Genomic DNA, 18,498 nt, shown 5'->3' on the forward strand with positions numbered 1-18,498 from the left:
TCTGCCCCTGAGCCAAGGACAGAGTTCAACGCAGCCTCAGAGCCAACACTCATCTGGTGTCATCTGTGACCCTGTCTTCTGGCCTGTTCACTTATGAGGTCCCTCAGCCCCGAGGTGTAAGTGGCAGAAGCGTGTGGTAGAACGCAGAGGTTGAAAGTCCAAGGAGAAACAAGAACTGTGTTATAAATGAGCACAGAGGGGTTGGGGATTTAGCTCAGTGGTGGTAGCACAAGCCCTGGGTTGGTCCCCAGCTCCAAAAAAAAAAAAAAAAAAAAAAAAAAAAAGAATAAATGAGCACGGAGCCTGGGAAAAGATGGAGGGTCGGTTTCGACTGAGGACTTCCAGGTGCCAAGAAGCACAGCGGGACTACGTGAGCAGCCTCAGATAAAAGGACAGAACCTGGACTGGGGCACTAATCCAAATGTCTGCTCCTCTTGTCGCCTGACCATCAAACGAAGTTAAAGGAGGCCTGGCACCAATGGGCGCAGATCTTGAAGGCCCAAGTCTGCCAGAGGAGCCTTTCCCCATCACCAGCTCCAGAGTCTTCAGGTTTTTTTTGTTTTTTTGTTTTTTTTTCTTTTTTTTCGGAGCTGGGGACCAAACCCAGGGCCTTGCGCTTGCTAGGCAAGCACTCTACCACTGAGCTAAACCTCCAACCCCGAGTCTTCAGTTTTTAAAGAACACCACTGCCCCCCACCCCATACAGAACACGAGCTGCTGCGCCCATGCTTCTAGAGGCCTTCTTCCATTCTTCCACTCTCTCCTTGATGAGTTCCCGCCCCAGGGGGCCCTGTGTGCTATCACAGAATCACCTGGGAAGCTCTAGGAAAAAACTCAGGCTCACTTCTAGAGCTGAGCAGGCGGACACGCTGATGGTAAGATCTAAGAATCTGACCTCTTACAGCCGCCTGGGCCTCTGTGATGTTATATTGGAGATCCTGGTGGAGAGAAGGGGATGTGGATTTTGGAACCGGATCAACCTGAGTTCAAATGCCGTCTCTGCCTCTTACATGCTGTGTGACTCTGGGCACATGGCTCCTCTCTCTGACAGTATGTTTATTTCATCTACAAAAACGGAAAAATAGAACCTATCCTGCTTATTTTAGAGAATTATATAAAGGTACTCAGCACTTCTGCTTGATCCTCTGTTGAACATGCCCAAGACTCATCCCGGCATCCACAAACGCGTGCTCTTCAAAATGAGCGCAGCTTCAGGTCAAAAGCACTCAACACTAGGTACCCTTCGGGCAGCAACAGGAAGCCTTTGGGGTGCCCCTCCCTCCCCCCAGGAGCCTGTGAACACTGGAGGCTACATCCTGCAGAGCTGGGTGTAAACTGCTCTATCTTGCAGGGTTGTGGGTAACGAAACAGAAGTATTGGAAGTGTTACTGCCTGCCCTCTTGTATAAGATCTGGAAGCCCGTGTGGCTTCTCAAAAGCCCACGGAGCTCCATCTGCCAGCGCGAGGATCCAGATCTCCTGTGTGTGGTGTGGTGTGTGCTTAGCAGCACACTGCAAGAGCAAAGAGCAGGGCCCTTGTGGGGTGAACCAGGCAGAGGGCATAGATCAGCACCACAGGCACACCGCCCACACAACAGAGGAAAACCACACAGGTTATTAGTAGGTAAGTCTACCCTGGAAAGGGCCCAGGCAAAGCTCAAAAGGGGCCAAAGACAGCAAAGCCTTAAACAGTCACAAAAACGAAGAGAGAGAGGCCCTGGGCAGAGTCTGAGGTCAGAGTCCGATCAGAACTCCAGGGTTCTTAGCTGATTGGCTGCAAGCTCTTCAGTCACCAAAGAAATTTCAGAGGTCAGACAGGAAAAAAGAAAGGAGGAAGAAAAAGAAAAAAAAAAAAAGATCAGGGAGCTAGGTAAGATACTCTTGGGTGGCACCTTATACCAGGGCTTTCCCAGAAGGCACAGGCGGGCACACTGCCTGCACTCAGTCTTTCCATACCCTCCCTCAAGTTTTTTCATCACAGTCATGGTCAAAGCTCTGTCACAGGTACAATATGGTGATGTTTTGGGTGCTTGGGGAAAGGGCAAGAGGAAGCTTGAATAGCCAACTCTGATTCAAAAGTACAAGCCACTTCGTCCCTTTCCAAAGCAAGAGCTGGAAGAAGGTGGGGGAAGAGATGGTGGTCTAGCACAGGGAGAAGGGGCTAGCTTCATGCTATCTAAGAGCAAAGTAGAGCAAAAACGCTTGACACCCACAGTCCCAAGAAGTTTAAAACATCGAGTAATTTAATCAGTGACCTGGGGACAACCATGTGCTGTGGCAAATCACAGTGACCACAATCAGCAGACGCCAAGCAGTGGTAGTTGGCAAATAGGTTCCAGAGAAGCACGAAGGGTTGTATGACCGCCCCCACCACGCTGGTAACTAGAGGCTCAGGGAGACTTGTCAAAAAAGCAATGGTGACCAGTTGTAGGGTCCCTGACTGCTGGTGCCAAGGAGTTGGGGTGACTCTGTCTCCCTGCAGGAGGGTTAGGAGCTGACCCTGTCAAGGCACTAAGGACGAAGCGCACTACCAGCCGGTGCCAGCGCGCGCACCACCCGGACCGCCTGTGCCTGGCGCTTGGATACCCACGCTGGGACAGCCTGTCCCGCCGCCGCCCGGCTCACCTGTGCCCAAAGAGCCGCAGCCCCGGGAAGCGCCTCTTGGTTAAGCGCCGCGGAGCCTTGTCCGGCTCCGGATCCGCGTCGCGCTCGGAGCCGCTGGACGAGGCGGAGGCCGACTCCGAGTCGCTGCTCCGGGCCTCGGGGCTGGGGTCCCGCGGCTCCATCCGGCCCTAGCCCCGGCCGGCAGCGGGCTCGCGGGAGACGCCCATGCCGGGCCGGCGGCCGGGGCTCAGCACGCCGGCTCCGCACCGCCCGCCAAGCTCATGGCGAGCGCGCGCTCCGCCCGCCCTGTGCTGCGCGTCCCCGCGACCCACTCCCAGGTGCCGGGGAAGCAGCCTCCGCTCCAGGAAGTGCCGACAGCCGCGGCCGCAGGACCCCGCATAGCTGGCCGGGCCTCTGCCTGCCCGCCCGCCGCCGAGCACGCCCCCTCGGCCGCACAGCCACACTCGCCCCACGGCGCCCTCTGCCGGTCTCAAACCATGTCGCAAGCCCGTCGAGGCTGCCTGGGGGCGGGACTTACGAGGGCACCACCTCCAGCTCCGTGGCCAGCCTGCCTGTATGGGACTGACTTCCTGGCCCGAGTCGCTCAAGCTGTTCCCAGATGTATGATTCTCCCCCCCCCATGTCCTCCTCCACCAAACAACCTACACGATCAAAGTACAAACACGCGAGGGCGGCTGTCACCACTTCTCCCGCATCCACAAGTTATATATTGCTCTCTTGCACCCACTCAGCCACTCATGCGCTCTCTACCCTTACCCCCTTGGCTATCCATAAGTGCACCCACAGACAAAAGTCACACCGCGTTCTCCCTACACAGCAGGCACGCCCCTCACATGGAATTATCCTCAGTCATCAAACTCACACTTTTCTCTCACATTCAGGACACCAAAGCCATTCAATGACCTTCACACAATCACAAAGAACTTCAATGTTCCACTGACACAGTCATCCTTCTACAGCTATTCACAATGGCTTCAACCCTTCACCCACTCCTAACATAGGGAAATTTTCCCAGCACAATGTTCAATGTTCCCTTGAATCCTTTTGCTGTAAGGATGAGCTATGGTACTTCCTACACATTCAAATACACACAAGGACAACAGTTACAACCTACACACTCATTCACATATACACCCATATAGAAGACAATATCTCCTACACACAGATCTCCCTGAGGGCAGTGGTTACAAAGACCTCATATTTCACATACACATCCAGAAATATTCTTCATATTTGACAAACGTTCTAAGGGAGACCAGTTTGGGACAAGAAGTCACCCAGGTGACATACCATCCACATACATTTGGGAATCCACGACTCAGGTGGCCTCTAGATGCTGCAAGACTGTGCCAGGAAGACCTGGAAGTCAGTGACCCTGGTCACCTCCTCCCCAGATCATGCCACCCTGATGCCTACTGTTTCAGTTAGCCCTCCGTTCTAGAAAACCACATCCTGTGTTGCCTTCAATCTCACCCTTTCCTTTGGGGCTGTGGCAGCCCGTTTTCCAGGCCTTGCCTGCCACAAATAGTCAAAGCTAAAGGGCTGTGACCCAGGGACAAGCCTGTGGTTCTAAGCAACAGCCAACACCCCGAAGCCCAGCACTTTCTCTTACACACTGAGTTTCTAGAAGGCCTGGAGAAGCTGGCTTCAGATCTCCAGTCAGCAATCGGGACCAAGCTGGATAGGAAGAGGGCCTGACCCTGGCTTCCTGGGGGTACACATGTTTTCTTTGAGGAAGTCATCGGGTGGTTATCACCAAGCTCAGTGGGAAAAGCTGGGGGCAGGGGAAGGGCTAGCTCGAAGATTCCATTGAGTTTACACAGTCCTTGAATTGGATTCGAGAAAACTCCCACATTGTGTACTACAGTCCTGGGAGGGCTCTTCTCCTGACAACCCCTGCCGTTCTCTCTCAACTTCAATTTCAGAGCGAAGCCTTCTATCAAATTACCCCAAACCTGGAAGCATCAGCGCTACCTCCAAACCTCTCTAGATTGTGCCTCCATGGAATAACTGGGAAATGGATGGGTGAACCCATTTCTGCCATTCTTCCACACTATATAGAAAGTTCATAGAAGGATGAGGTTTCTGTGCCCATCCCAGGCCACCCTTGTACCTACTGTGTCTGGGGACCCTCAGCTGGGATCTGTGGCACGTCCCAGGAGCGGGAGCGCCACATCTGCCTCAGTGCCCCTGGCAGCTCGGCTTCTTTCGTCCCCAGCACCTTCGCGGGGCCCACAGCAGCAGCCACATCGCAGCCTCCCCCGGCGCTGTGGCCAGCCCCCAGTGCGCTCATCCTGCCCAGCAACTCTCTTCCTCTTTCCGCACTTCCTGACGTGGGGGGGTAAGGGGGGGGACTGCTGCTAGAGGCCGGCTGGAGGCTCAAGCCGAGGACCACAGGGCTTCTCGGCGCCTTCCGCTGACTGGGGCCCGAACACTGGCAAGGCACACAGCTACAAGAGAGTGCAGGGGCAGGTGGGGACAAGCCCAGCCTAGCAATCAAGAGACAACCCCAGGAGTCAAAAGCTGCCAGGCACCCACTAGACCTGCCTGGGCTGGAATTTGCACCCCAGCTCCAGGCCTTTACTTTCCAAATAAAGTCTCTGAATTTCACCTCTTGGTCCTCTAATGGTCTCTCACTTCATGACACTCCTTGTGGCACACTGGCCCCAGGTACATAGACTGGCTAGAGCCTGTCTGTGTCTAGCTCTCTCTTAGCATCTTGTATGCACCATACCTTTCAACAGAGCTAGCCACAAAGGGTGGTGGTGTACTGAAAATTGCAGAGGGTAGAAGACGCCAGCTCATGTTCAGTTTCTCCCATCTGCCAGCAGTGTGATCTGGACCAGGCCACAAATCTTCTAAAGGTACCTTACGGTTTTAGGGATGTGGTTATAAACAATAAATCAGTGACTACTTCTGTCAGAGTGCTTTGGGGAGCCTCAGTTTTTCTCATCTATAGGACAAATTGTAGTTTGCACTCATTGGGTTGTAAGTGGATTAAATAAGAGGTGAAAGGGGTTATACACAATTTAGGAAATACCGGTTGGTACAACTTATGCTTAGGGCACTAGATTAGAGCAGGGGTGGAAGAAGCAAGTTGTACCTAGAGAACCTAGAGCCTAGAAGCAGAAGACAGTCAGAAAAGACAATCCATGCCTGTTAGGCAATGAGATGTGCTATTTTAAAAAGAGAGAAAGGGGAAGCCGAAATGCAGGGGGTGGGGGGAGGTGGCAGTCATGGGGATTGAGCAAGGAGGTGACATTTGAGGATGGACTCAAATGAATCATGAGAGTGAACAGACCATGTGACCATCTGGAGGATAGCATTGTGGATGCAGAGAACAGTAAGGCGTGAGTTCCAAGCGTGGATGAGGCAGTGTGGCTAAAGAACTGGGAGGCAGGAGGATGCTGGAAGGGTCTAGAAAAATCTGAGGCCAGACTGCCATGGAGTCTGAGGCTTCCGTGAGGGGCTCAGAAACACTAGTGAGGGTCAAGCTTGCTCTTTAGTCTTCAGGCAGCTTAGGGAGAATCTGGAAACTTTCTAACCATTTATAATTAGTTCTTTAGTTGTGTGTGTTCGTTACTCCGGCCAGACTGAATTTCTTGAGGATAGAAACAGTGTCAATTCGGTTCACAAAGACAAACACTACAGCATCTGCTGACAGTGCTACTAGCCCTCTGTGCCCCGCTGGCCTTCACTCTTGTATTCCTCGCGACTAGAGCATAGTAGCTTTCAATAACTTACCTGAGGCATGTATAACTTGAATAATTAATACTCAGTCTAATAAGCACTTCTGGGCCAGAAACCTTACTGCATATATAATTACCTCATTGAATCCTTTAATGACCCTATCAGGTATAGCTTGTTATTTTTCTCTTTTTAAAGTTATAAAACAGATGAAGTCAGGCACAATGGTGACTGCCTTTAGTTCTGTCACCTGGGAGACTAAGGCAAGTGGATCTCTAAGGCCAACCTTTGCATAGCAAGTTCCAGACCAGACAGAGCTATATAGCAAGGTGTGGTCTTAAAAACAAACAAGCAAACAAACAACAACAACAACAACAACAACAACACACACACACACACACACACCCCAGTTACATTTATTTCTCTGTTATGGTATATATGTATGAGTGTGTGGGTGTGTGTGTCTACTTGTACCCCCATGTTTGGAGGTCAGAGGACTGTTCGCAAGACTTGGTTCTCTCCTTCTGGCATGTTGGTCCTGAACATCCAACCCAGGCCCTTAGGCTTACAGCAAGCATCCTTCCTCTCGGAGCCATCTTGCCAGCCCTGTTTTCCTCCTTCTATACTGGAAAACAGGCACAGAACTTCTAATCTTACTTGTCTAAGATCTTCTTGCGTTGAGATTAAACCCCTCAAAAATGGTTTTTAACACACACACACACACACACACACACACACACACACATCTAACCCCAGGGTCCAAGATCCTTTGTCCCCTTGTCCTTCTAAGGTTTGAGGGCAAAGTCAGGCTCTGTATCCGTTTTTCTAATTGCTGTCCCTTGAACATGTCACCTCTGAATCCTTCAAGATGGGCTCTGTGTGGTGGGCCTATCAAGACTTTAGGCCAAGGTCTACTCTACAAGGAGGCTGTGCCAAGGCCCAGCCTTCCTCCCCCAGGCCTTCTGCAAGTAGCTCGGGCAGTTAAACAGAGGAAATGGGGCTGGGCTTGTTTTCCATCTGGACAGGCAGAGAGCAGGAAATGGTGCTCCTGGAGGGGAAGCCAGGCTGCTGGAGGCTTTGAGTTGCAGGCTCACTCTGACTTTGTGGTCAGGGTGACTTTGATTGAGCTCACACGGTACAAAGCTGTCAATGCCGGCTCTACAATCCAGGTTGGGAGGGGAGGACAAGGCTGGGAGGGACAGGTGTACAGGGCTAGGGAGGATGCCCTTGGCTGTTCCTAGGACATACTCCAGCACTTGGGAGCTAGGGAGCCCTCAGAATCCACCCAGGTATACACAGGAAGAGCAATCTGGGTAAGAAAATTATTCTGGGCTTTGCCGAAGCCCCTGAGGATGAGGCGTTCTACTTTCTGTGGCCTGGATGAGCAAGTGGGAGCTGGGGAAAAGAAATGTACCAGGCCACCAAATACTCAACCCATGACCTGGACATCCTCTGCCCTCAAAACCTGCCAAGCCTGCCTCCTCGGTCCGACCTTCAGGCTCCTTGTGTCCTGACTTCCCTTGCCTTCTTGTCCAGGCTTTCCCTGTGGAAAGCAAGTATATGCTTTAGCTTATATCATGCAAGTATATGCTCTCGAAGCAGATACTCAATAAACAATTTCTTCATGCTCTCCCAATTGTGGTCCTGAACCCTGATTTTCATTAGTCTATGTTGCCAGATGCATTGTCTTGCTGCCATGGTGGTCCTCTCAATCTTGTCAGTTGGAGTCGTCATCCCTCAGAACCCCAACCCAAGCAATGGAACCAGGAAAGGGTAGAGAGCTCACAAGAGAGTCTTTAGCGCACACTCCAACCCTTGTCGTGAGGCTGTGTGCTGATCATTAATTAACCTTAAGTTGGACCCAGCGAGCTCTCTAACTTTGCACACCTATGCATTTGTTTTTGCACTGCTGGGATTGAACCTGGGTTCCCTTGCATGCCAGCGATCTATCACAGTAAGTTATAGCCTCAGCTCTACCGAGTGACAAGGTCCCAGTTTGTAGCCCACAGTAACCTCAACCTTACTATACTTCCCAAGCTGGCCCAAAACCCCAAGTAACTCTCCTGCCTCAGCTAGCTTCCCAAGCACTAGAATTAAAGGGTAAGATTTGGAATTCCGCTCGACCCAGACCGTACTAAGATCTCCTCTAGATTCGGCAGTTTCATTGGAATCTGTGTTCCCGATCTTCAGGTTCTCATTCATCCCTAAGACAAGTGTTTTAATCAGCACCTGCCAAGGGTCGGTCAGCACTGTCCTGATCAGCACACTAGCACCCTATCACCCACAGTCTTACCCTGGACACTTCTCTCCCAATCACCTTGCGTCATCAGATTTGTACATTCTCTTCTCTTCTTATGACACTATTGAACCCTGGATCGCTCATTGTGCAAAAACAGGAGCTCAGTGATTCTGTTTTTTTTTTTTTTTTTTTTTAAATAGTTCAGATGGGCTGAGCGTTAGATGAGTGGAGTTGAGAGAGAGCTTCTTAGACTGAGAATTTAGATTTGTTGGTAAAGCGCTCGCCTACTATGCACTAGTCTCCTGTCTCCTCCTCCCCAGCACAGATTGTAGGCTCTCCCCAGCACGCTGAGTTCCTCATGCCTGTGTGAATGACAGCTCTGCCCTGGGACCTGTGAGTGTTCTGTTCAGCACAGGAGTCATGACTTTTCCCTTTCCGATTTGGGCTGGTTCACCATCCCTGGTGGTTCCCTGCGCCCTGGTGCTCACCCACACCCCCGAGGCCACCTTAACAATGCCAAGCTTACTTCATACAGCTGGTTCACACAGACTACTGCTGCCACAAATACCTAGACTCAGTGAATCTCTTGCTGCTGCTTCCAGAGTGGCTGAGTCTACACAGATCACCACTCCTGGCTTTCTAAAGTCTAAGTCCCTCACCAGCTCTGAGGCCTGTGATCCAAATACTTGCATAATCCAGGAGAGACTCCGTCCTCACTGAGAGGACAGATGTACCTGCGTTAGGATGTAGGTGCTGCTGTGACAGATGGGAGTTGAAGAACCCCCTCCTGGGTGGCTTTATGAAAGCTATGAGCAGAAAGGAGTCTGAGCAGAGGAAAGGCAGGACTGTCTTCCATTGGGACGGGGGGGGGGGGCAGTACCAGCACGGCAGCTTAGCAGTCGGAGGTGGCTCCAGCCTTCATTTGGAAGACACTCTGCCTCCACTAGGATCTCTGCGTTGAAGGTAAGAGGGGTGCCTGGAAGGCTCTCCCTCTGGTTCAGCAGGATCTGCTCTAAAGTCTCCCTTTTAGCCCCAGTTTGGATTCTACAAACCCCTAGGGCAGGACAGGTAAGTACCTGGCACTCCTCCCACGCCCTGGTAGAGTCACGAATTCAGATTTTAAAGAAACTTTCAGTCCCTCACCCCCTGTCCCATGTTTCATTATCCTTCCCAGATACCAGCACTTAGTATGGAGGAGCCCAAAGAAAAGACCCCTCCAGGATGAAAGGCCAGGCCCTGGGAAGCCTGTAAGGTTAGGGGAAGGGCGTTGGGAGGAAATAGACCAGATAAGTTTCTGCTGTGTGATCTTAAGAAATTGCTTAACTTCTCTGAACCGCATGAGTCCATGTCAGTGGCCTTCAGGGAACTCCAACTAAGCCTGCTCTGCATACCTTCCTCCCCAATTATCTGTGGATCTCAAATGCCTGCAAGAGTCCAGTTTCTTCCCCCACTCCCTTCCACAGCACCAAAGAGGTTTCCCTAGCCTGGATTGACCCTTGTCCTTGGGCCCTGGCCCTTTATGGTTCTTCTGAAAGCCCTATTGCCAAAATGTACTGACAGACAAAAACTTCTTTGGCCCTCACTTCTGACATAGGCCCGGGAACCTCCTTGAAAGCCACAGCTACCTCCAGGCAACCTTGGGCATACTCAGTGGTTTATGCCATCCGGCATTCTAGCTGCTGGGGACACATCCTCTAGCGAAAGCCCCTTCTGGGCTGCCAACTGCTGCTAGAAGGTCTTAGAATGAGTTTATTCCCGCCTTTGGATTCTGCGATTCTGCGAGCCTTTCATTCCCCTTTCTGCGTGAACCTGCGTCTGGGGGAAAGAGTTCCCAGTCAGGGCCTGGGCTCCTGCTCTTGCCAAGGAAGGAAAATGGACGGACCCCCGGCTTCCGGCTTCCTTTGGCAGCGGTCTCCTCCCTCCCCCCTGCTCCAGCTCAGTTCTCTGCCCCCGGTTTTTGCATTTTTAATTCGGGACAGAATGTGATCTCTTGCAAGCTTCTTGCTTTATCCTGTTGCTATTTAAATTACAAATCGGCCCCATCTCCCTGTCACTCTAGGGTTATTTTTAGCTTCTGGTAAATAGCAGCAGTGAGAGTAGGATCAGGTGCCCCTCCCTCGAGGAGCTGTGTCCCCGCCGCGGCTGTGTGCCCGCCGCAGGGGGCACCCTCCCTGCCAACTGGCGCCACTAGCCGTCCTGGAAGGGTGGAGGGGAAAGGGGGCAGTGGGGGCTGGGACATGCTCAGTCCTGCTCTCAGTCTCTGGTGGCTCTACTCTCCTCAGTTCCCACTATCATTGCTCAGAGCCAGCTTCCACTGTCCTTCCTGGACCTCCCTAACCCGTCCCACTCTAGGGAAAGATCTAGCTGGCGGTGGACTACTTCCCCTGGAGTCAAGAACGGTGTGCCCCTTGTCTGTAATATCCTTCAAGCAGTACTACCGAGTGGGTCCTATTGTTCCCATTTTCCATATGAGGAAACAGGGTTAGAGGTGAAAGTTTCACAGGCTCAGTCAGAAGGGTCAGAGCTGGTTTCCAGGAACTCTCAGACCCTGAGACCCCAAGCCCATGTGCACGTGTGTGGAAAACTGCTGCCTCTCTTGGATTGCAGAAGCCACCCCGTACGTCTCTGCCCAGGTGGATGGCCCCATCAGCGTGCTTCCAGCATGTTTGTGCTAACCCATCTACCGGGTCACGGCTCCGGGGCCTCATATAACCCACACTGCCTGATTGTGTAGAGGTCCTGTGCGCAAAGAATGGCCTCTCATTTCTAGAAACAGGAAATAGCAAAAGAATGATATTCTGTGACAGTGAGATGGCATGAAGTGTAAAGTTCAGGGTCCTGAAGTGAAGCTTTAGAGGAAGCCAGGCACTCTCATTCCTCTACGCGCTGCCTATAATCGCTTTTTGTGACACGAGCAGGGCTGAATGGCTATGACAGGGAGCACATGACTTACAAAGCCTAAAATATTTACTGTCTGGCCTTGTACAGGATCCTACTTTTGTGGAGGAAAAAGACTGAGCCCCATAAGTCCATGTCAGGCAGTGTCTGTCGGCAGGGCCAGAACTCCCGGGCCATGATAGAATCTGTATAGGGAGGGACACCTCTGCTAGCCACACCCAGCAAAGATCTATTTTACCCTCTTTAGTCCAGAATCTTTCTCTTTGGTTTTTCCACAGGTGAAACAAGTGGTTTTCAAATTAGATGAGCTACCAGAATTATGGGAGAGGTTTTCAGATCCAGATCTAGACTCTAACCTGGGTCATCCTGGACCAGGATGTCCAAGGGTTTAAGAAACAACCATTTTACTTTTTTTCTTGACATCTTACCCAGTGATCAAACCTAGGGTCCCACCTACCTAGCAAGCACTTTGTCACTGAGCTACAACTCCAGCCTTAAGGGCACATTTTAGGAGGCTGGAGAGCTATGGCTAGGCAATTAAGAGCCTGTACTGGTCATGAATAAGACCCAAGTTCAGTTCCCAGGACGTGTATGGTGGCTCACAACCACCTGTAACTCCAGTTTCAGGGCATCCGACCTTCTCTTCTGGCCTCTTTAGGATCCTGTACACACCTGGTGTGTGGGCTTTCTCTCTCACACACAATTTTTTTTTTAAAGAATCTTTTTAAAAATATATTTAAAAAGACCTACTCTGGTGATCTAGTCTGGTACCTCCTGGGCATAACACTGGCGGTGGTTCACAAACAACAAACCCAGCATCCCTACCCTCTGTCTTCCTTAGCGGAAGTCATCTTTGCAAAAAGTCTCTTGAACCCAACCGTAACTGGTTAGGACTCCTCCTGGCACTTGGGACACCTCCCCAGTCCAGATACAGATGTGAAACTCGAGGGCTCTACATACTGTCCTGCCCTTTTCGGTGGGAAACCAGGTCCCTTTTAACATAAACAAGGGCCTATCCTTCTCAAATCCTAACTTGTTTTGTTTTGTAGCCTCTGATGGCCCTGGAAAGAGTGAGGTACTTCTCAGCAGGCCCCTCCTCCCTAGAAGCTTCTACAGTCCTGCTGAAAGCCCCTGTGGTCCTCACTTGCGTCAGAAACAGCTTGGCCTCTGTCCTGCTTCCGCTTGCATCCCCTCTCGCCCTCATATTTCATTGCCCCCGCACTTCTGCCTGAAAGCCCTTTCTCTCTCTCCGTGAAGGGCTTTCAACTGCTTTTCTTAGCCACTCCTCACAGCAGGACTGGAGGTTTAGCTGTGAGCCAGAGCTTTATGGAAGTAGCAGGCAGAGAGGATGGGAAAGAGCCACAGTGGGCCTGGGCTCCTGTCAGCCCTGGGACAGCCTGGAAGAGAGTACAGCAGCAGCATAAGTCAGCAGGCCTCCCTCTCAGGAGCTGCCACTTGGCTGTTCCACTGCCGCCTCTTCCTCCTCCTCCACCACAGAAGGCTCAAAGGGCCCGGAACTGCATCCTCTCTTCCAGACCCAGGGGCTCTCCTTGCCTCAATGCCTTGCCCAGTCCTGGTGATAAGAGTAGATGCCTGGCTGGAATCAGCACGGCCTCATCCGGTCCAGTCCTGCCCTGGTGCAATCCTCAGAAGAGATCCTACTTGGTTACTATGCATCTTTGATGGTCAGGGACGTCCATTTTGGCCTGTGGGAAAGCTTCTACGTGGGGGAGTTTCAGTCCTTACCGCTGCCTTTCCACGCCCTATGTGTGTTCATGTACTCATAGCATCGTATCTGTCAATCCTTTAGTGATGCTCTGTTTCTTATTCTCCCAGCCTCTCCCTGACCCTGGCCTCCTTTCCAGCAGCAGCAGCCACTACATTTCCCTAACTTGCATGTAGGAAAAAATCTTGGTGTGGTGCTCTTTGTAGGAGTCCAGACAGCTAAGAACATAGTATGTGGCTTTTGTCCAGGTCTCCTGACTCTCAAATCAATGTTTCCTCCAGGATTCTGCATGTTCAGCTCTTCCCCCAGGGGCACTTTCAGGAGCTCATCTGTCTCAGCTAGAGGCCCTGGGCAGATGATGCTTTCTTCTGAGGAGAGCTCAGGAAGGTCTTGGTAATGGATCATGCTCAAGATTCCCTGAGTGCAGGTAGGGCCCTTGGGAGCCTAACCCTATCCCCATTTCCTCTGCGCACCCCACTTCAGGATGGTGGGTAAGTTCCTTCTCCATCCTTCCTCAATTAAGGCCCTTTCATCTCTCAGGGCTGGGCGGATTTTATGGTCCTTCTTCCCAGAAAGTCCAAGGAGAGCCAGGGCAGGGTCAGCCACACCCAAGCCCCTTGTGGGTTGCCAGTAGACAAGAAATTTGTCTCCTCCCATCATGCTAATGGCTTTAAGGGATGGGGAGGCACATTGAGATGTCCCTATTAGACCCTCCAAAGAAAGTCACTCTGTGCCAAAGCCTTGATGGGGGAAGCAAGATGAAGGGGAAAGCGAGGATGTCCATCTCCTCTCTTTTACCTGGGCACCACCTTGTGAGGAACAGCACCCTCTCTCACTCCAGGTCATTGCAGTAGCCTCTTGGGCCCACTCCAGAGGTTTCTGCCAGAGGACCTTTTAAGCTAGAGTGGCAGAACCAGGGAAGTGGGATCTTACCTAGACAGTTGATGGTTTAAAAAGTTGTGTGGGCAATGCAGGGGAGGTGTCTGCAACTGTGGATGCTAGTGTAGGCCTGCTGTGATACTGGGGGCTTGGTGGGCATGCCCTTCCCTTTTCTGGGCAGTAGGCCCAGCTGTTGTGGCAGAAGGCACCTCTGTGCTTAGCACAGGGGCAGCCTACAGGAGGGTACAGAGGAGGGAGACCCAGTGCACAGGGTGTCCCTGCTTCTTCTGGAAGAAAGGCCAGAAGACTTCTCAGTGCTCTCACATCAGAGATTAGTGAGGACTTTCTCCTAGAACAAAGACACAGCACTAGGCACACAATTAGCACTCAGTAATTAGATGCTGGATGAATAGAACTTTCATAGTTCGAGAAGGGAAGCTATCCACGCACCCCTTCCTTAGAGCAGGGCCAGGCAAGCTGCAGGTGAGCGCGTCGTGAACACACTGCTGCTAGTTCAGTGCTGATCGTGGGGTGGTCCCCGCGCCGCGCTCCCTCGGACCCCATTCTCCTTACCTGTATGACACCTGCTTTCGAAGGTGCATCTGGCTGAATCGCTCTTCTACCAGAGGTCCCGAAGCCACACTTCGGGGACCCTCGGGCCTGGGCTGGAAGACCTCGGCCTCCTCCCCGCGCCGGCAGCGCCGCCGCACCACCTCCTCCTCCGCTGCCCGGCCGCTGGCTGCCCTGTCCCCGCGCTGTCCTCCTCCCCCGGGTCCCTCAGCCATCCTTCTGCGTCCGGGCTCCGTGCCCCGAGGCCTGCCGGAGAACCCGCCAAAGTTCAGTCTCGAGCGCGTCCAAGCCAGGGACGCCGGGCCGGGACCAAGCAAAGAGGCTCTGAGTCCCGCACGTCCGTCGTGACGCGGTGACCAGACGACAGGGGCCGGGAGCTGCGGGGCGCCGCGCCTAAGAAAGGCCGGCAGGGATGCTCCGGAGCCCTGGGGAGACTGTGTCCTTGGAAGGGTCGGGATGCTGCGTGGGGCGCTGCCCGGGCGATCCCCGGACGGCCAGAGCCTGAGGTCTAACCAAGCCGGAGCCTTGTAGCTGTCGCCGCAGCCACTAGGCACCGGGGTGTCACCTTAGAGACACTCGCCAAGCCGTAGGGTCCGAGGGGAGGACGCCACCTCGCCCTGCCTGATCGACCCAGGGCCCCGGGAGAGCGAGCCCGGAGCAGCGGGCCACGGCAACCAACCTCTCTGGGGGCTCCAGGCCAGGGTGCAGGACCTTTCCCTGGCCCACCTCTGTGCCCCTGGCGGGTACTGGTATAGGCTGCGCGGCACCTGCCAATCATCGCTCCACCTGTCACTCAGCCGCAGTGATGCACCCCCGCCCCCTTCTGTCCCGCGTTTTCCGGCTTTGGCATTCGCTGCTGCTGTAGGCAGGTGAGGGGGGCGGGGGACAGGGGCGGTAACAGGAGGCAGCTTTAACCCTGTCGGCGCTGTGGGAATTTAGAGATCAAATTGGATTGGGGAAGGGGCACAGGAAACATCTTACATCAATCCCTAGGGGCACCTCAGGATTGTGGGAACATGGTCTTCAGGCCTAGAGCTTTCAAGACAAGGCCTCAAGCTGGACCAAGCTGAGTTGTGTGTAAAGTCATAGCTCTGAACCCTGGGATGGTCAGTCTTCCAGGAATCCTCCAGGTTGCTGGATTCGAGGTATCCCAGAACACTAAATCAGTATCTTCTAGGGCAGAAGAAGCTGTTACAAAAGGGAGGGGCCAGGGCCAAGAGGAAGAACAGATGCTTCCAAGGGGTCCACCCTGGGTTTCCTGCCTTTTTCAGCTCACATCTCTCTTTGTACCATTTCTTCTTGGGCCTGGGGGTGGTCAGCAGCTGAACGTTTCATTTGGACCGTTGCAGAGACCTGGGTGACTCCGCAGATATCAGATACTGGTCTATTTGTGAAGTCTACCTATGAGCACAGGTTCCCCTACCATACAGTATTTAATGGCCGTTCTTGGCCTATTTTAGTCCGGAATTGAAGGCCCATATCCTACCACCCAGCTCCATCTACCCATTTCTTCTAAGATGTACCCACTTCAGCTACGAGGCTCTGGCTTGGCTAGACCTCGGGTTATAGCCATCCCGGGACCGCCTCCGCAGCGCCCCACGCAGCATCCCGATCCTTCCAAGAACACATTCTTGAATTGAGTCTTAATCTGGAATTGGTACCAGTTCTTCACAGCATCATCTAGCTGTCCCCTCTATCTGAATCCCTCCCCTCAAAACAGATTTTAAATTCGAAAGCTCTCACAAAAGCTTTCTTACCCAGCTTGTCATTGGTCTGGACTATGTTTAATCCCAGCACACAGGAGGCAGAGGCAGGAGAATCTTGTAAGTTCCAGGACAGCCAGGGCCAGGCAGAAACTCTGCCATGAAAAAAACAAAACAAACACACACACACACACACACACACACACACACACACACACTCACACACAACCCGTTTTTTTCCATAATGGCTCTCCTAATTGTCCAGCCGAGTGGCTTCCTCCTAGCCTCCCTGCCCTCTGAGCAGACGTCCAGTGCAGTCTTTGTCTTCTTTTTCTACTGCCTGTGAGCGTGGGAAGGAAGGAGGATCAGACTCACATAGGCAGACATCGGGTTGCTTTGGGGTTCTCTGCTGTTCTTCACCCTGACCAAGGTAGTCCTGTCCTATGCCTTTGCTCAGGTTACCCCTTTGCTCAGGTTAACCCTGCTCTCGTATGGAAACTGCACTCATCCACCCTTTGAAATGCCCAAGCAGCCCTTCTTAATGTTCCAGTGCAGACATTCCTGGGTGTCTCTGGGCATCCCCTGCACACTCTAACAGTGGTGACCATCTCTTTTGTCCCTAACCACATCCCTGCATGGTAGATGTTATCACTTCCTCCAGGCTGCAGAGGACTTAGAAATGATATTCAATGATTTAGTTGCTCAAAATAGCTCCTGGTGAGTGGCAGTGCACTTGGATTTAAATCCAGGCCTTCTGGTACCAGCGCCCATGTCCCTCTTCCCTCTGCTGTACTGCTGAGACAGCCCCTCCCTTCTCTCCATGCTGTCAAACTGCAAAGGTCTGCTAACATTTGCTTCCTGCATCTCAGTGGCCAGGCAAGCCCCTTTCTGGGCAAGGGAATTAAGCTAAACATCTTTGTCCACAAAGGATCTTTCTCCTCAAAGCCGAGCTCTAGGGAAGCTGTGCTCCTGGCATGTGGGGAGCCCCCACTCTGCACCCCAGCTGCCCTTGAACTTGCCCTTCCGGCACCCAGGCCTTTGATTTCCAAGTACCCTGGCCCAGAGTGCCTCCTACACCATGAATTATGGTAGTACTGGCTGGGTTTGACATTCACTCAGCAGCTGCCTAGCTGCTGGGTTCCCAGGTTGGTTTTTTGTTTAGCTCTTTCCTGCAGAGCTCTCCCCACTTAGAGCTTTTTAAAGCAGCCGTCATTCCACCATCCTCACACGTCCCTACTTAGGGCCAGCTGCTGGCTGCATTATCTTTAAGCTATGACTTGGCTTCCTTCCCAAGAAGAGAAAAAAACCGAAGGCCCTCAGCCCCCAGCCTTGCCACCCTCTGCACGCAACCTATTGAAGTTGCATCTCATTCCTCTGACCCCAGCCCACCCATTACCACAGCACTTAGAAAACAGTTACTAATGTCTACCGCATAATGGATCTGGTGCGAAGCATTTTCCTGGCAAACTTTCATTGACTTCTCAAACAGGAAGGTGGGTACCACTTTGCAGAGGAGCTCACTGGGGCTTGGAAACATTAAGTAGATTAGGGAGATAGCAGAGACCATGTACTTAGCCACTCTGATGACCAAGTAACTAGGGCTCATTTGGAGCCCAGGACTCTGGCCTACATCCTCCAACCCCAGGGGAACCCACAAGGTACTTTTTACCTACATCACATAGATGTTCGTTTTGGTCAGGTGGTTCCGGGGCTGGTCCGGTCCTCCTGGATCTAGAGCCTTGTCTGGCCTAGCTCCGCTCATGGCTTCATCTTCAGCCATTCGCCATGTTTTCAGAGCTTTGGTTTCTAGCTAACAAAGGTTTGTTGTGGCTCTCAAGCAGGATCACTGCATTGTAAGAGCTGTCACATGGGATGTGGCAAATCAAGCTGCCAGAACTGACAACAGAATGTGAAACTCTTGCTCCACTGTTGCAGATACATCCCCTTAGAGGCAGGGACACAGGGCCCTGAGGAAGCACTGCCAAGAAGTGACTTGTGGGAGGAAATCAACCCCACATCCTCACACAGGCTGGGCAAACATCTTGGATGGACCTCCATAGGGAGCTGACCCCAGGTGACTACGCGCTACCCATGGGCTTCAGGAAGCCCTGAGGATCAAGTCTCTTGTTCAGTCATAGAATAAGGAGGAAGAGGGAGTACAAAGGGACACTA

General features: G+C 52.5%; 1 protein-coding gene across 3 annotated transcripts in view; it reads right to left on the reverse strand.

Moving 5' to 3' along the window:
- The window catches only part of Dgkz (diacylglycerol kinase zeta), a 41,634-nt gene extending 26,781 nt beyond the window's left edge, over positions 1-14,853 (reverse strand). The window contains exon 1 of one of the 3 annotated variants that reach the window (XM_032903721.1): positions 14,627-14,853. In XM_032903721.1, the coding sequence (XP_032759612.1) occupies positions 14,627-14,838 (212 nt within the window). In that variant the 5' untranslated portion in view covers positions 14,839-14,853. Of the gene's footprint in view, positions 1-2,624; positions 3,020-4,741; positions 4,918-14,626 lie in introns of those variants that run through there. The other 2 variants (XM_032903722.1, XM_032903723.1) reach the window with 2 other exon arrangements.
- Between the last annotated feature and the right edge of the window lie 3,645 nt (positions 14,854-18,498).

The sequence above is a fragment of the Rattus rattus genome, chromosome 5 (assembly GCF_011064425.1).
Source record: "Rattus rattus isolate New Zealand chromosome 5, Rrattus_CSIRO_v1, whole genome shotgun sequence".
Taxonomy (NCBI): Eukaryota; Metazoa; Chordata; class Mammalia; order Rodentia; family Muridae; genus Rattus; species Rattus rattus.